The 18,354-nt window shown below is 46.3% G+C and overlaps 1 protein-coding gene across 1 annotated transcript; it reads right to left on the bottom strand.

Annotated features, from left to right (window-relative positions):
- Positions 1–12,105: 12,105 nt before the first annotated feature.
- On the bottom strand, positions 12,106–17,777 carry CCK (cholecystokinin). The gene is made up of 3 exons (XM_047739400.1): positions 17,666–17,777; positions 16,398–16,613; positions 12,106–12,514 (listed from the first exon to the last, which is right to left on the bottom strand). The coding sequence occupies exons 2-3, from the start codon at positions 16,609–16,611 to the stop codon at positions 12,381–12,383; spliced, it is 348 nt and encodes a 115-aa protein (XP_047595356.1). The 5' UTR covers positions 16,612–16,613; positions 17,666–17,777; the 3' UTR covers positions 12,106–12,380.
- Positions 17,778–18,354: the final 577 nt, after the last annotated feature.

Below are 18,354 nucleotides of genomic sequence, written 5' to 3'. Positions count from 1 at the left end.
GCTGATACCGTATCACTGCTCAAGGTCTGCCTGATCTTGCTCTCTTACTCTCCCTTCTTTACCCCAGGTGCTGATTGCTCCCTAATAGACATTTTTACATACTAGCCTCCATCATCTTCATCCTGACCATGCACAAAATTCCTGTCCAAAGATGCCCTTCTCCCAAACCTACAACTTTCCTTGATACATTCGGATTTTGTCCTAAAGTTTTCCCTCTTAAATAACCAGGCTCACTTTCCTTGTATACAGAGTTGGTCCCTTATTTTCAGTAGTCTTAACATTAAAATTATTTATACCTGTTTTTTTGTTCTTAGATTGCCCATAAAACTTTACAAGGCTTCAAAGTTTTAAGGGCTTTTTTTTCTCCCTCTCTCCAACAAATTTTGCAATGGAGATAACAAGAACTTATTTGACTTTCAGTAAGCATGGGCAGGAATAAGTTTTATATTTAATGCTGATAATTAGAAAGACATGTCCATTTTAATGAAACCAACCTTAAGTTAGCTTTCACAGCAAATGTTTTCCCAGATGGTGTGCACTTGTAAAAACATTTATTTCTCTTTGAATTAGAATACCTAATTCTTATAAGTGCTCACTTTCAACCAACTAAACAACGCTTTTATAAACTTTAGCAATTCCATCCAGAGATAGAGAACATAGTTCACATTTACAATATACATGGACAAATACACAAGCAGGATGCAAACCAAATCTTAAAAGCTCAATTCCCCAATATCTCCCTTTATAAAACAGATCTAACTGTGAGTTGGTATTACAGCTGATGGATCCATGAATTGACCATTCTTCTCCAGAGCTGAATATTATGGCCAAGCAACGTTGCAAAAAAGAATAAAGACTGCCCAATTTTGGAGGACATAGCCCAAAGGGCAGCACATAGGGATATATTGTCACCTCCCGTTTTCCAATTAGAACACAGCTAGTTTTATTCAAAGACACCGAAAGCTGAATTAACAAACCAACAAAATGAAACCCAGATACCTCTGTGAGCATTGGTACCTCCTCAAAAATTGGGGCATCACCAACAGAACGGCTTCCTGCTTTCTAGTTCCTCCCTAAAATTCAGAGCTTCACCAACGAAATCAAAGTGCTTCCTAACCAACCTTTTCTTTCTTTTTTTTTTTTTAAAGATTTTATTTATTTATTTGACAGAGAGAGATCACAAGTAGGCAGAGCAGCAGGCAGAGAGAGAGGGGAGAGCATGTTCCTTGCTGAGCAGAGAGCCCGATGTGGGGCTCGATCCCAGGACCCTGAGATCACGACCAGAGCCGAAGGCAGAGGCTTAACCCACTGAGTCACCCAGGGGCCCCCCTAACCAACTTTTTAAAATTAATTTTATTTTTTATAAACATATAATATATTTTTATCCCCAGGGGTACAGGTCTGTGAATCACCAGCTAACCAACTTTTTCTTAATCACACAAGAAAAAGAGGCTAAGAAAACCCAAAGCCCATGTCTGGAGGCGGCTGAATGGGATTAAGAAATTAGCTCACCTGCAGTCACCCACCAAATGCTCACTGAGAGACGTCTGTCCATACTGAATCCAAAAACCATTTTCTTGCCACAAGAGTTAAATTCAGCATCAAGGATTGGCAACATTCAGTGGGGTGGGGCCATGGGGACAGTCCCCAGGAGAGCCTAGGCAGCTGGCTAGAGCGGTTACCAGACTCCTGTTATTGGCTGGGGGTCGACAAACCACCAGCAAAGAGCCCCTGGCTGGCGCGCCATATTTGTAACAATATCCAAGTTCCTCTACCTGAAGCACAGCAAAAAATGATCATTGAGACATGGCGTATGCAGCAAGGAAAAGATTATTCGAGAGGGAGCCAAACCAGGAGACAGAAGAGCAGGCCTCCTATCTGCCTCCTTGAAGGAGGGGAGTGAAATGAGAATGAAATGAAAAAGGTCTGGGTTAAAAAAATTGCACGTGTGCTTCTTGGTCTACAGCTGGGAGAGGTCCTGTTAACCCTTTGCTTGCTGGTTTCAGTATCTGCCCGTGTTGCTGTAATTATGTATATTAGCTGTAGGGTAGAAGCAGGTAGATTCCAGCAATCCATGTGAGAGATAACATGGCTCAGAGCAAGGTGGTGACAGCAGAAGCAGTTAAAAAGTGGGTGGCTTCTTGGGGCACCTGGGTGGCTCAGTGGGTTAAGCCTCTGCCTTCAGTTCAGGTCATGATCTCAGGGTCCTGGGATCGAGCCCCACATCAGGCTCTCTGCTCAGAAGGGAGCCTGCTTCCCTCTCTCTCTCTCCCCACCTGCCTCTCTGCCTACTTGTGTTCTCTCTCTCTCTCTGTGTCAAATAAATAAGTAAAATCTTTAAAAAAAAAAAAGTGGGTGGCTTCTAAATACTTTTTGAGGTAAAGTCCCCAAGATTTGCCAATGCTTTCGATGAAAGGCTTGAAGGCAAGAGGAGTCAAAGATTACTGCTAGGGGTTTCACCTGAGCAACTGGACGGATGAATTGCCCTCAGCTGAGTTGGAATTCAGACATTAGGTGGAGAAGTTGGAGGGGGAGGGTCATCAGTCCAAGACTTAACCGAGATTGAGGTATCCATTAGGTATCCAAGGGAAGATGATTCCTAAATCTTTGCCTTTGGACCCGATTTCTCACCTCTGACTAGAACATGAATGCCTGATGTCAGCGCCCATGTGTCTCATTTTGAAATGTCTGGTGCTCCGCGCTGGGTTCGGAGTGAATAGCTTTTGAATGAAAGGATGAAAAAATAAATGAACAACATCAGGGGTTTCTCACACAGGCCAAAATTCATCTTACTCAGATTCCAACCCTATAATTCTTCTCCAGACAGTATCAGAAAATAAGGGTTTTATTCTGCATGCTGTGCCTAGCGTTCATTGGAAACCCATCTTATGACTTCATTAATTGAGAGGAAATCTTTCTCCCTTGATGTGGAGAAATCCCTCACAGAGACAGGAGCTTCGTCTCTCTGGTGATAAGTTTACCTCAGCCCGAATTCAGCTGGAGACTGGGTCAGATAGTCAGCTCTGGAGAGGCTGATTGGACTGAAATGAGCAGAGTGAGTACCCCGCCTCTCTTCTTCCTTTAAAAGTGGGTATGTTTTTATGTTGTCCTTCCTCCTCTCAGAACACCTGAGGAGGACTCCAGAACACCTTCTTTTGGGGCTTCCCTCTCTGCTCAAGTTCAAGTCCAAGTAATTATGGACCCCCTACTGGTGACTCCTTATGGGGACCGCAGCAAGATTCAACCCCTCCCCAGGGTCCAGCACAGAACAGAAGGAGTTAATTCGGATCCTGTTACAATATGGTCACCCTAATTGAGCCACACTTAGAACCCCTGTGTAGGTCTGATTCTGGGGTGAGCGGCCTGTCCTTCACCCAGGCTTCTGGTGTCACCCCCTTCAAAGAGACGTCCTGGACCCCCAGTTTCGGTTATGAGTCCTCATTATGCAAGAACAGACATAGAAGGTGAAGGTGAAGAGAAGAGAACAAACTTCTATATCTCATCCTCTATGTTAAAGATATAAGAATACATACTTTCAATGCAAATTAACATGTTTACTTATTTGGAATTTTTTTCCCTTTCAATTTTCCTCCACTCAAATCTGGGAAGCATAAGGTGCTCGCTAATTAGAGGTAACCATAGTTACCAAGTTGCCTTCACAATATATCTGAGAATTTGTTTTTCTTGGTTTTAATCCTACAAAAAGCATGTCGCTTGCCAGTGGTTCTTCTTTTCTCTTCAGTTTCATTGGGTGATTTTCCAAACCCAGGAGACTTTTAACAGCCATATTAAAGGTGCAAAATTAAAATAATAAAAGAAACCACCTATTCTCAGAGAACAGTCCCATACCCTGAATTCTCTGGTTTTAAAATCTCAGCCAACTAGGTGGGATAACCAGCAGGGTGGCAAGTAGAAATGGGCCTGATTCTGCAGATTTCAACATGGGCACAACTGTCTTTGCCCAGAAGCTTGGCATCCAGAGAAGTGTGGTTTTTGAGATGTCCACTTGAGGGCGCTGTTATCTTCTGTAGGGGTGGAACCAAATTCCTTTCTCCAGTTAGGTTAACTATTAAGCCTGAAGAACTTCACTGACGCCGGGATTTCCAACTTGTCTCATTGGTGCTTTGATGTAACTTAGAGACTGGCATCCTCGGGCAGTTGCCTGGCTGGCGGGCTCCTTCATTCCGCTGCCCTGCCTTCTCCCAGCCTCTGCATATTACCTATCATGGTTCCCGGTGCATTGCACTATGATTTTCTAGATCTCCCACCCGGCTGGGTCTCTGTACCTATTACATCAACACAGTGCCTGGCACACAGGCACATTTCCTTGCATGTCAAGTCAGTGAAGGGTTTGTAAGTCTGCCCCCACTGATACAAGAGAGCAGTTGAATCCTTTCCAAAATATTACTTAGAGAAAGATTGAACTCATGGAAGTCATTCCTGCTGTAGTTCAGAGGTGTTTGGGCAGGTAAGGCTTGAACTACTGCCCAGTATGCCTGCCTCTATTTGTCCAGCCCAGCATTTGAGCCGTGGAGAGGAAAAGGTAGAAAAGATGCTAGTCTTGGAACTTGGTTAGATGTACCATTCTGCACGTCAGCAACTCTTGTCCTCTCTTGAGATTTTCCAAGCCAGAAGCCTCTTGGGAGTCGTATTAAACAATTCAAAATTTAGATAATAAAGCAAGCCACACCTTCTTAGGGAATAGCCTGATGCTAGTAATGACTGGTTTTTAAACTTTCAACACATCTTGAAATGACAGCTCATCAAGATCCTACAGTTCCAGCAGGATATGCCAGACCCTGACAGATTGAGAGAAGGCAAGGGAAAGTCCTGAAGGTTTTGATGGTGCCTATCTTAAGCTTAATACTCTGGAGACTGGAAGCAGGGTCTAGAGCACAGATAGCTCTAGAAGATGCCTTTTCGTTCTGGCTGGAAGAACGAGAAAGGGAGCTCCTAATGCCCAGAGAGTATGGACATTCCCTGGTTTTTTCTTCCTCCTCTCTCTCTATTCTCTCATCTCGCAGCCCCCAGGCAGACCCACAGTGAGTGGTGGCCGTCAGTAATGGAGTAGGAGCCAAAACCCTGAGGAAGGGGAAAGTTGTTCTTTGCTAAGAGGAATATGATCCCAAGAGGGTGGGCCAGCCCCCATGGCTTTTTTTCCTCCTCTCTTTTTTCTCCTGCCCCTGGGACCTGAATATGGGCTCAGATGTGGAAGCGTGTGGCAGAACAGGGTACCAGAGTCCTGAATTTCTGGGTGAAGAACTCAAAAGAGGAGCCTCAGGGAACTGAAAAGTGCAGGGGAGATGGCAGAGAGTGAGGAGCTCAGGAAAATGACTCTGTATCCTTTTATATGAACTCCTGAACCATACATGTCTGGATCAGATCCTAATTAGCATACCGAATATTTTGAGAGCTAAAGTGATGCATAGAGCACCACCCAGTGCCTGCCATGGTCACTGGGAGTGAATGCCTGAAATGGAGCCAAAGAGCAGTAGAACTTCACTGAAAACCAAACTGTCATTGGATCCACAGCCCACAGCAGGGACACTAGAACTTGCAGACTGAACCTAAACAGGTTGCACCTGCTAAATCAAAAATATCAACATTTTTTTTGGTAAGACTTACCCAAGATCCAGAGTCTCAAAATGTAATATTCAAATTGTCCAGGACGCAATCCAAAATTGCTGAACATACAAAGAACCATAAAATTTCCAATCTTCCTCAGAAAAGACAATTAACAGACACCAAGGATGAGATTTTACAGATGGTGGAATTATTGAAGACTTTCAAGCAGCTGTTCTAAAAGTGTTCAAGTGAACAATTGCGAACCTCCTTGAAACAATTGTTAAGATAGAAAATCTTCACAAGGAAATGGAAGATATCATGGCAATTTTAGAACTGAGAAATAAAAAAACCATACTAAGAAACTCAGGGGATGGGACTCATTAGCAGAATGGAAATGACAGAGAATGAGTGAACCAGAAGATCAATAAATAGAAATTATCCATTGTAAACCACGGAGAGGAAAAAAAAATGAACAGAGCCTCTGGGACATGTGGGACAACAATAAAAGGTTGAATGTTGCATCAAAATCCCAGGAGGCAAAAAGAGTGTGATGCTGGGAAAATATTTGAAGAAATCATGCCTGAAAACTTCCCCAAGTTTAGTGAAAGATATAAACTACATATTCAAGAAGTTGAATACATCCCAAACAGGATAAACCAAAAGAAATCCACACCCAAACACAGCATAAACAAACTACTGAAATCTTAAGATGAAGAAGATACCTTGAAAACAGCCAGAGAAAAATGACTCATTACTTATAGGCGAGTCATGATTTAATACTGCAGGTTTCTCAGAAGACACCATGGACGCCATGGGAAGTGATGAAGTATTTCGAAAGTACAAAAGAAAAGAACCATCAACCTAGAATTCTAAATCCAATGAAAATATCCCTCAGGAAGGAAGGTGAAGAAATAAAGACGTTTTCCAATGAAGGAAAACTAAGGGACTTGATAGCAGCAGACCTGCTCTAGAAGAACCAATAAAGTTGGTTAGAAAGAAGGGTGATCTTCTGGTTCCACCCTAGCAGCTGAGCTCTTGACGCCCCCTGAACCTAACATAGCCAGCAGGTGTAAAGAATGGATTGCCTATGTGACTCACGCTATCGTTTTTCAATTTACAAAGTAAATACAGAGACTTCAATATGCAAAGTGAGCACACTCAGTGGAGGCAGTACCCCCACTTGGCTAAAGAAACTGGTGAATTTCATGATAACTGGCATCCAGGTCCCACAGAGAACTGTTGAGACCCAGTGAGAACAAAATGGTACCAGTGTGTCCCAGGCTCCCGCACTGAGGACAGAAGGTACCAGAAGACTCTAGACACTGGGTCTGAAACTCGGGGTGGGGTGGGCACAGTAGCCAGAATACTCTTATCTCCACCAGCAGAGGTGACATCCCCAGGGAGCTTCAAGGCCTTAACGAGCAGGAGCTAAGGAAGGCAAATGGCGGAAGCTGTGGGAGGCTACACGAGTGATCGTCAAAATCATCTGGGGAGTGGTGTGTGTGTTTTCTTGGTAAAGGTGGCTGAAGAACTGATTTTATGGCTTCTCTGCTGACTCTGTGTCTCTCTGTAGACTGGCACAACCTGGAAAACATGAACTATAGTTATTATAAGGATGATCTACAAAGAGGACAGAGTTTGGAGAAGAGGAAGAAAAACATCCGTGACTATGACCCTCACTGTGATTTTCACACAATCTTTTTAAAGGAAAAATAATCCCTAATGGGATCCCTAATGGGATTAGATTAGAGGATCTTTTCACTTTGCATGGATTGTAGTCATTTCCCATGTTCCGACACCATCTCGATACTCATGAAGTCACTGCTTCGGAGCCCACTAGTGGGTGCTGCACTCATCTCTTTAACAACTCCGCACTGTGGACCATTTACATTGTTTCCACTTCTTTGACATTCTGAGTAAATGCAGCAAAACCCATCAACATTCTTCTTTTTTTTTCTTTGGCATTGCTCTATTCTATCTGGATTTTAACTTACAGCAAAAGAAATAGGGGTGGAGGTGTGTGTTTGGGGTGGGGTATATTTTATTTTATTTTACTTTACTTTACTTTAGTTTTAGAGAGGGAGGGAGAGAGAAACGGGGAGAAAGAATCTTAAGCAGGCTCTACACCCACCACGGAGTCTGACATGAGGATTGATCTCACAACCCTGAGACCATGAACTGAACTGAAATCAAGAGTCCAACACTTAACCTTCTGAGGTACCCAGTACCATTGGGGGTGGGGTATATTTTAAAGTGTGCTTTCCATGTTGATCTCCATGGATGTTATTCAGGTTGTCAGCCAGTTTTGTGTGCCTGATCTGTTTTCCAGTTTCTTATCCTTATGCCTATCTTGGAGGGACATGGCTGGGTCAACTAAGCCCGCTTTACTTCTCTGATTTTTAAAACAAATGTTCCCATGAAATTGCTTCTAAAACCGATCTATAACCTGACTAGCAGAGATCCAGAGATATTTTCCTTTATTGATTAATTAATTAATTAGACAAATAGTTATTGAGTATCTATCATGTGCCTGATACTGTGGTAGGAATTGGGAATATAGCAATAAAACAGACAAAAATCTCTACCCTCATGGATATGACATCCTTGTAGGTGAGACAGAACCAATAAACAAATAGATAAGTAATGTAATTCCACATAATGGTAAGCACAAGAAGAAAAGTAAAGCAAGGAAAAGGATAGAGTGAAATGGAGGTTTTTAAGAGAATGGTCAGGGCAGTCTCTGAGCGGATGATGTTGGAGTTGAATGAGCTGAGAGATCTAGCTATCCTTTTTGGGAAGAAGAGTGAGCCAGGCATAGGAAGCAGCAGGTGCAAAGGCCCTGAGGTAGGAGTGATTTTAGAGTTTCCAAGGAATAACAAGGAAGGCAATGAGGATGGGGTGTAATGAGTAAGTGAGGGGGTGGTGTTAAGAAATGAGGTCAGAGAGGTGGGACTGATGATGAAGATGTCTGGGGGGAGGTCTGTCCAGCAAGGGCTTTGTGTGTGGTGGATAATCTGGGCAGGTATTCCCTCATCTGGAGTCCCTGATCCTGGTTCTCTGGGAGGACATATCTTAGAGCAGGAGCCAGACACAAACAGATCATTTTAATAAATCCTTTCAGAACCCAGAACCCAGGACCCAGAACCCAGGGGGAATTCGTGAGGCAATTGCTTTTTCTCTTGTTTTGCTTGACATCTGCTTTCTTACCTTCAGGACTCACAGTAATTTGAAGATGCTGAAAAAAAAAAATACACAGGTACCTGGAAATCTAGCTAACTGGTCAAGATTCTTTCCTCTAGCTCTTCAACCTGAGACAAGAAAGAAGGATGGTGTTTTGTGCTGTTGTTTTTTAAAAGAATGAATGCAGAATACCTTTCTCTCATCTTCCCTTTCCCTTTATCTGTGACTGGCTGAACTTGAGAACAAAAATGCCATCCGTAGCTTGGGGTGCACTGTGTAAAGATTTTCTCACTTTATAGGAGAGATATACTGCAGTCAGACTTTGGTAAAGCAAATCTTGGGAAGGGGAATTCTGTCCACTCTGCAGCCGCTGGTCTTGCTGAGACTTGAGTGGTCACTGGTCAAGGCAGGCCAGGTCTGGCCTCTGAACCCAGAGGTCTAGAGGTGTGAGCAAGTGCAGGTGGCAGCAGGGAAGTTCGCTGTGTCTCAGCCTGGCAAGGAATCATTCCAGAGAGGACCATGGGTTCCACCACTAATTCAGTGTGTGATCGTGAGTGAACTTATCATCTATAAAATCGGAGTCCGGTAGGGGAAGGTATGTGTTGAGCTAGAGTGATAGCCATTGGCCTTTTCCACTCGTAAATCCCAATGGATTGACTAAAGAGGAGCCCTTAGAGCAGTCTTCATTAGCAGAGTTGAGAATGCAAGCAGCAGGAACATCTGCAGGGGGGCAGGGCCCAGGGCAGGGGTCCTGCCTGCTGAAAGGACTCAAGGGGATCAGCTGGCAAAGGAAGGGGGATGGTGAGAGGCACAGGAGGGTGGGGTGGAGTGAGTGAGGAGGAGGCTGGAGGGGAGGACGACGAGGAGGGAGGAAGGGGGCATCATGCTTTTCCAGTGTGTGTGCATCCCCCATCCCTGCCCCAGGCATCTTTGAAGCAGAGCTTAAAGAGCTGATTCAGTCCAATTCAGACTCACGTAGACAAAGCTTCTAGATGAGTCTCCAAGCCCCTTCTTGGCCAGACTCTAGATATTTCCTCCAGGTGGCCTCATTAAAAGTTCGGAACCAACTGCTTCAACCCTGATGCCACCATGTGTGTGCAAAGTGCATGGTAAGTCACCGAGCCTCTCTGAGCTCCAGCTTCCTCTTTGAAAAGTGGGGTCACCTTGCTTGCAGGATTGCGACAGCATCCCGAGCTGGTGCTCACGAGTCTCCTTGTACAGAGTCCTGCACCCCAGGAGAGGTCAGAAAATGTCCTTTCCCTTTCCCGCATTAGAAAGAGCCGTGAAAGACTGAAATGAGCAAAGGAGATTAGTGGGTGTCCTTTCAGTGGGACGCTGGTAATGGATCCTATGTTGTTGAGGCCTGTGTTTCTGACTGGGCAACTTTGTAAGCCATAGAAAACGGACAGTCCTGCAAATGATTCTTGTCTGTAGAAATGCCAGTGAACATCGTCCCTGAAAAATACACCTACTTTCTGTCCTGGATAACAGGTTGTTCCAAACATTATATTTTACTGGCCTAAAGATACAACCCTGATTTGTATCTATTGGCAACTTCATTTCAGCATTCTTGACTGCCTCTGTGTGTCTGTCCTTCAGACTGCCCTTTGAAATGATTGACATCTTACTGGTCTCTTTATTAATGACTTAAATGACATCTTTGATGTGTGTTCATTTATATTTGTATGACTCATGTTTTTATCTTTGAAAATGATATTTTACCATTCACTTCCCTGATGATTTATAAATTACTAATTCTGATCGAGCCTTTGTCACCCATTCTCCATTGCTGATTTAATATTAAATTCCAAGTCTTTCACCATTCCCCACCCAACCACACATACATGTGTGCGCATGTGTGCGCACGCGCACACACACACACACACACACACACACCACTCCCATCTGGTACTCAAGATCCCCTGCACACCCAGAAAAAAAAATTGTTTTTTGTGAGATGTGTGTTCTGCACTAAAAACATACGCATCTGGGTATGGGGCAGGGCTTGGACCCCTGAGATATGAAGCAATCTTTGAGACCAAACTGTAGGGACTGAATGAGGTAATGCCCTCACAAGGTAAGAATATAATGAGTTGTCTATTCAGAGTCCAAGTTTTACACTGAATGCTGACTTCAGTTCAACTTAAAGAATTGCAAAGTCCTCTTCCTCTGAGGACTTTCCTGGCGTCCTCTTTCTATCAACCAGGAAGCTGGCACTAAGGCTTGCAGGGTAGCCCTGTGCTGAGGATGGCCCATCCAGGACCAGTTATAGATTTGCCAACATTCTTTCCAATGTCTGTTCCTTTGGGGCTTCACGTCTGGCTGCAGCAAGCCATCTGTGGCCTTTGCTGGATAAGAACCTGAGGTTCCTGGAAGCCTTGGCCAGGAGACATGGCAAGGCTGCACTGTGGGTGGCAGGCATCAGATTATCCCCGGGTGCCCCCTTAACATAATTTCTTTTACAGACTCCTATGGAGACCTAGAGGAGGGATTGGCTCAAGGAAGGAGAGCTTCTGCTCTGGATAGCTACCAGAATCATCCAACATGCCCTGAAATAAGTCTCTGAAATACGGTGAGACCCACAGGACTGTGATCACAGGCTCCTCTCAAGACCACTGCCACCCCAAGTGTGGCCCAGGCCTTGCTGTGCTGGTATCACCCGGGAGCTTGCTCAGGCCCAAGGCTAGACTTGTTGAATCAGAGTGTATGGGTTACAAGACTTCCTGGTGGTTCATATGCATTCCAGAGTCTGGAAGGGCTGGGGTGATGGAGGTCACTCTACCTGGGAATGATTGAATCTGTGAATCTTGTTACCTTGGACTGTGGCCCAGCCACTTCTACCTCTCAGGGCCTGTTTCTCCATCTGTAAAAGGACAATAACTTCTGTGCCACAGGGCCATGGAGAGATCCAAGGGATGTGAAAGCACTGACCGGCATTACCCCATAATTTGTTTAAAGGCCAAGAGAACCCCGAGGAAATTCTGGTGTGGGATGGGGCTGGTACATCCTGTGGGAATGGGCAGATGGAAGGAAGGCTCCATCCCAAGCTGCTTGTCTGGTCTTTACCCAGACAAATGAGTGCTCACTATAAGCAGGGCACATTCTCTTTTTACAGTGGACCCCAGCTGGGGCCCCAGGCCCAGGGTGGGTAGGGCTGGGCCATGGGGCTGACCCAGAAGGCCCTTTCACTGGTCACTTGGCCAACAGCAGAGAAGTCAGCCCGATGCCCGACCCTTGTTTCTGGACCCTTCTCTGGAACCATCTACCGGTGGTTTTGTCTTTGGGTTCCATGTATCAGGCTTCCTTCCTTGAGGGTCCTGAGGATGAAATGGCGTCTTGGTGCTCGACCGACACAGGGAATGAGGGGGCAGAATGAAATCAGTTTAATAGCATAGCAACACTTTAGGACCAGGCGTCACAGATGAGGACAATGTTTTGTCTTCCATTTGTACAATTCTGGTGAGGTGTGAGGTTGCACTGGAAAATCGTACAGAAATGTTTTTCACATTGAAAAATAATAAATACTTAAAATGTCAGACTTCAGAGACAATGAGTTATGAGTGTGATTGTTTTCTTATTCTGCCTCCTCTGAGACCGGTGGTCATTTCCTGGTGTGCTGACAAAGGCGGGGTCCCTTAGGAGGGGTATTCATACTCCTCAGCACTGCGCCGACCAAAATCCATCCAGCCCATGTAATCCCGGTCGCTTATCCTGTGACTGGGGTCCAGGCCCTGCAGGTTCTTAATGACGGACATTCGGCCAGAAGGAGCTACAAGGCGCAAGGGAAAAGGAAACAGGGCCATTATATTTAAGAGCATCGCTAATTCAATCTGTAAAGGAGAAGAATGAGAAAAGCCAGACAATATGTAACATGCACCTTCTTAAAGGTATCAAGGAGTTATCGAGTAGTGGGCTTGCTGGACCAAAATCCAAGAGAAGGACCCAGGTCTGGGAGGGTAATATTTACTAGTGAGGGGTATGACTTCCAATATGTAAAGATTTCAGAGGATTTACCAACTGTGGGACCTGCCTTGGTTTCCCTACTCCTGAGGGTGGGGATGGTTTCTCTTATGTAGCTGGTCCTCAGCAGATGCGAAGCAAGGTTCCTTGGTATTTACCCATTTCTGAAGTTCACTCCTTAAGATCCCAAGCATACCTGAGTACTCTTGTTAAGGTAACACAAGTACAATATACAATATTTTGATGTTGAATGGTTTTTAAAAAATGAGTCAAGTCCCATTGCTAGGCAAATACTATTTAGAAATTAATTTGAAAACTACTTTCTCTTTAGAAAATGATATTGAGAAAAAGGCACCCTGTCAGATCAAAATCTTACGTCGGTAACACTCAGTGAAGAGTGGGCAGAGAGATAATAAGGGGGTTATTTCATTTATCCCTTTTGGCCAAAATGCAATAACTGAGTGAGCAACGGGCCTCGGAGATGGGAGTGAAATCCTCAGGAACAGGATGGTTCTCAGGTGTAATTGACATTGAGGGAGCAGGGACATGAAGAAGCAGTTTCTTTGGGGACATGTGACACAGTCCTGACCCATAGATCACAGACTGTGGCCTTCTGGATATGAAATCAGTATCATGCCTTCTTCTGTGCAAGCTAAGAGACAAGAAAGGTCCCTCAGGGACCTAGAAGGGCAAAGCCCAGGGGACTCTAAGATCGCTCCAGAGGGCCACTGTGTCTCCACTGCTTGTAATGTTGTCATTCAGCCCTTCTGTATGAGGCTGCCCTTGCTAGCTCCTGCCCACAGGCAGCAAACAGTCAGACCATGGCTAATTTATTGAGAAACGAGCTTGCAGGAGCAGTTCCTCTGTCTTATTGGATGACCAGGTAAAGCCAGCTACATTAAAAACCAGAAACAATTATACAGAGCCATGTCCCCAACCATTCTTCTCCCCCAACCCCTACCTCAATCACTTCCCAGCCTCGGAATTAAGAGTCAACCCAGCACATTCCAGCCCCTTCACAGGTATCTGCAGCCTATGCAAAAGGCAAACAGAGCTGGCTGTTTAATTGTTCTGTGTTTTTCAGGTGAAATATTAGTCCTCACGTTGAAAAAAAACCTTGCAGATCCAGTTACTTGTACACAGTTAACAGAAGTATGGCCCATCCTTCTGTCTGCTGCTGATGAATGCCCCCATCAAGGGCTGGGCACAGCTCCAAGTTCCAGTTAATGAAGGCAAAGGGGCAGCTTCGATGTGTGCAAGCAGCCTGGGTTGTGGGTGGGCGGGGCTGGGGAGGGGACCACATTTTCAGTCCCGGTAGCTGCGCTGGTTACGCATCTCAGTTCCCCCATTCCACACGCTGTGCTCATTTACCAGGGTCCCTGCTCACTTCCCCACAGCGCCAAGAGGTAGGAACTCCAACTGGTTTACAGAATTGAATGGAAGGGCCTGGCTCCTTTAAACTTTGAAACCCTGAATGGGCAGTACAGCTGGGAAGCTGAATGGCTCCCAGACATTCAGGAGAGGGCAGGGCTAGAACAGACTGTGAGGTGAGCAAAGTCATGTAGATTACACATTCTCCTAGAGCCCTGGCTGCCACAGGGACAAAGGGACTCACTAAGCAGGGCTTCCTTGAGGACCAGGAGACAGTACGGATGTTACCGATATAAGCATGAGAGCTTCGTGGGCTGTGGGGTAGGTGTAAGCTAGATGTCCCCTGCCCCCAACAGAACTGCTTCCCCTCCCTCACTGAAAACTCTGCGCGCAGTTCCTGATGGTAAACTCTTGAGCATTCCTCAAGGGGTACATGGCTGTGTTTAGAATCTTTAAGCCTAAGTACTAGACTTGAGGAGATATCCAAGATGTTCTCAAAATAGTCAAAGAAACAGTATGGGGATAAATATTTCTTCCTGGCTCCTATTTGTCAAAGAGAAGAGTGTGATTGTTTTCTACCTAGTGCTCATGGTGGGTGTTGGCAGCTAAAGTACCCAGGGCTGCCATTCCCATGTGGGCTTGTTGCACGACATTCTACAGGCAAAGGGAGAAGGCGGCTGAGAAGAGATGCTAAGAAGAAGCTTCCAGCTAAGGTTTGTAGCATAACGCCACTGTCAGGTGTCCATTCAGGGGAAATAGTTTGGTAACTGGCTTCTTTCCCAGACCTATTTCTGGTGGCTCTTTGCTGAATGTGGGGAGGCGGTTCCAGATTACGGCTCTCTGAAAAACCTGTGATATTTCAGACTGGTCTGGCTGAAATTCAACCTACATCCAAGGACAGATATTAAATTACTTTGAGACAGACAATCAATAGGAACTCCAAAAGTTCTCAGACTTTCTCTGTCATCTGACTAGTAGTTCCACTTCTCTCAATTTAATTAGCTGGAAAGCAAAACGAAGATGGTAGCTGGGACAATTTCCCGAGGAGAGGACAAAATATAACAAATCATATTCTATTGTTGTTCTTTTTCCTTCTGAATTGCCCTGGTCAAAAAGCTCCGATCTTACCTTCATATAAAACCTTCATATGAAAGCCGAGCCCATCGTTTTCTCCTTGTCTAGTCAAGCCATGAGCTAAGTAAAGTTCAAATCTAGGCCCTGGCACATGGGAGGGTAAGAGAGCCTCCTGGGAAAGGAGCCACCCTCCGCCCTCCACCCTTCCCAGCAGCATATTTTGTTTGGTTGGTTTTTTTGCAGTTTACTGTCCAGCTGCGTTGGTCCAGCTTAGCACACGGCCCCATAGCTGGTGTGTGACATCAGTGTCCCTGTGGATCAAGTTGGTAGAAAAAAATTACCCCAGTCACAATCATGGTTCCTAAGGCCACTACAGATGCACTGGCCTCTCTCTGAATCACACAAAGAGCTAGAAGGGACCTAAGGGAACTCTAGCCTCACCCCTGCTTTACAGATGAGGCAGGCCCAGGAAAGGGTTTGGGCTGTCACTATGTCACCCAGCTAGCGAGCCACCGAATCAACTTATTCCTGGAAATAGACTTTGATGCTGAGAAACCTGGCTTGTGCCCACTCCTGCCACAACTGGGACCATGTCTCCAACAGCAAAATAAGAACAAACAGGTCTCCTGAGTGATCATTTTCAATCACAGCCAAGGAGAACTCAAAACTGCTACTGAATCTTTCCACCTGTTACACTCTTTGGTGAAAACTGACATTGTCACTGCTTTTTCAACTGTCTTGCCATCAGAACTCAAGAACATTCTTGGTATGGATCCCTTCCTGCTAGGGGTTTCCCAGTGTCACTATCTGGGTGGTTCCTGGCTCTTCTGCATTTACAGTGTTAGGTATGTAGTAGGTCGGCAAACCCTTCTAGAGTCATTATCGGTCATTATCTTTTAATGTCTTTATAATATGGCATTGAACTTTACAGCAACACGTGCGAAATACTAGTTTCAAGAAAGCTTTTTAAAAAAGGTTTCCTTCATGAATTGAATCCTCCACCCTCATTCTCAGTTGCTACAAAGGACGTCCAGAAAACTGTACTGTCCTGCCCGCAGCGCAATTTGGGGTGGGGTGGGAGTGGGAAGAAAGTGAAAAATCTTTAGCTTAACGTGTCGCCTTGCGTGTCCTTCCCAGGGGTTACTCCCCTTCATCAGCCAGACGCTAGGGAAGAGGGTCAGGATTGGAAGGCCCGCAACGGGTCAGAAGCGAGGGGAAGGACCCTACAGATGAATGAACATCCGTACCTTTCCGGGCCTGCTGGATGTACCTGGCCAGCAGCGCTCCCAGGTGCGCTCGGGGCTCGCCGTCCACCTTCTGCACGGCCCTCAGCTGCCTCCGGGGCGCCTCCTCCTCCTGCTGCGCCCCTGGGCCCACCGGGTCGTTCGCAGGTACCGGCTGCGCCAGGGCGCCCGCGGCCAGTACCGCCAGCAGCACGCACAGGCACACGCCGCCGTTCATGGCTGCGGAGAGCAAAGGGGAGGGGACGTAAACGGCTGGTGGCGGGGAGTTGAGGGGGAGGGCATCACAGGCTCTTGTGGAGGCTTGGGGCAACTGGGGTACGGAAAAGGGGGCTCCGTCCAAATGCGCGGGGCCCCAGGCCCGCCACACTGGTGCACATACGAGGGCTCACCAGGCGCCGACGTAAGCCAAGCGGCCACAGCCCGCGTGTCTGGGCACACCCCGTTTGTCTTTTGGGTGAACCACACCCGGTGCCCCGGGGAAACGGACTGAGACCCTGTCTTCTGCCCTGGCTAGCATAAGAAATGTCTTCTGTTTTCCTTTTGTTTCAGAAAGTGTGGTTAGATCGTCTGTCTTCTAACTGAAAGCAAGAGATTAAAGCTGGGAAAATGTCTTAAAGAGAAGACTCCGTGGGAGAAATGAGACCCTGGATGCCAAAAACCTTTCCATTGGGGAATTAAAGCGTGAAAAAAGAGAAGCACAGCTTAAAATGAGGGGACAAAAAAGAAAAGCCATATTTATAAAGTTTCTTTAAGGTGCATATGGGAACTGGCAATAAACTACTGTGCAAAACACAGGAAGGGTTTTTAAAAATCCGAAATATGCACTCAGTCTTCTGTCCTTGGCAAAGCGCCACTGCCTTTTAGATCCACCAGCAGATACAACACCCGGACGTTTCTATCCCCAAAGCCTTGAATTTTTCTGCAGTATTTAGAAAATGAATTTCAATCTTAAAACCCCTTGATAGTTTATTTGCAGAGATTGCAAAGGACACTGCACCTCTGTGTAACATCTAGCAAATCCCAATTTGCATGCTAATCCTCGCAAATAGATATGCCAGCATTGCTTGCCGACCAGAACAAAGCAGGCTCTTGGAAGTCTTTCAAGCAGCTCTACCCACCCAGACCTCCCTGCTGTTTCTGACTTTAAGAAATGTCTTTCGAGCTGTCGGGAAGAAGACACAGAAAACAGAAAAATAAAACGAAAGGGGCACAAAACTGAAGACGGCATTCTCAAATCAACTTGACACTTGGATTCCCCGCGGGGAACTTACCTTCAGAGTAGGACGCAGCGGGCTTCGCGTCTCTACGGAGTGGCGAGGGAGCCGAGCCAAGTTCAGGTGGGCCGGCAGGACGCTGCCTCTTAAATAGCCCCTCCCGGCGCTGTCAGCCAGTCATCTGTTTACTCCGCGTTGACGCAGACCGGCAGCAACACGTGCTCAGAGGGCGGCCACTGGGGCGACAACCGATTGAAGTGGCTCCTGGGAGAGAGGGGGCAATGGCCCAGTGGAGCGGGTTAACCCCTCGCAGGCGGGTGTCCGGTGTCCAGCCCCCCTCTCTGTCTCTTCCTCTCCCAGCTCTGTCCTGCTCTCTCTCCCTTTCCAGGGTGGGAAACCTAGGTGTCGGGAATCTCCTTCAGGATGGAGAAGCTGCCCCAGTTTAGTCCGCCTTGGGGACCTGAGGGGCCGCAAAGGAAACCGAGAGCAGGGTGGGGGGCGGGGGTTTCTAGACAGGGCTGGGTGTCAGCCAAGTGTAATTTGGAGCTGGAGAGGGTGTTCCCCGCCCCCCAGGCAGCAATGGTTTGTTTGTTTGTTTTTGGACCAGTGAGTTGGCTTCTTGAGGGAGGGAGGGGGTCTTCACTTTCTTCGTCGCCCCATGAAAAGCCCTAGAGGTTCTCTCGGACTCCGAGGGCAGGTGTTCCGGGTCAGTGAAAGGGCTTCGGCTGCAGCAGGCTCTTGGAGTT

The sequence above is a fragment of the Lutra lutra genome, chromosome 1, assembly GCF_902655055.1.
Source record: "Lutra lutra chromosome 1, mLutLut1.2, whole genome shotgun sequence".
In the NCBI taxonomy this organism is placed as follows: Eukaryota; Metazoa; Chordata; class Mammalia; order Carnivora; family Mustelidae; genus Lutra; species Lutra lutra.
Note: the sequence above shows the minus strand (reverse complement) of the source record. Positions and strands in the feature narration are given on the sequence as shown.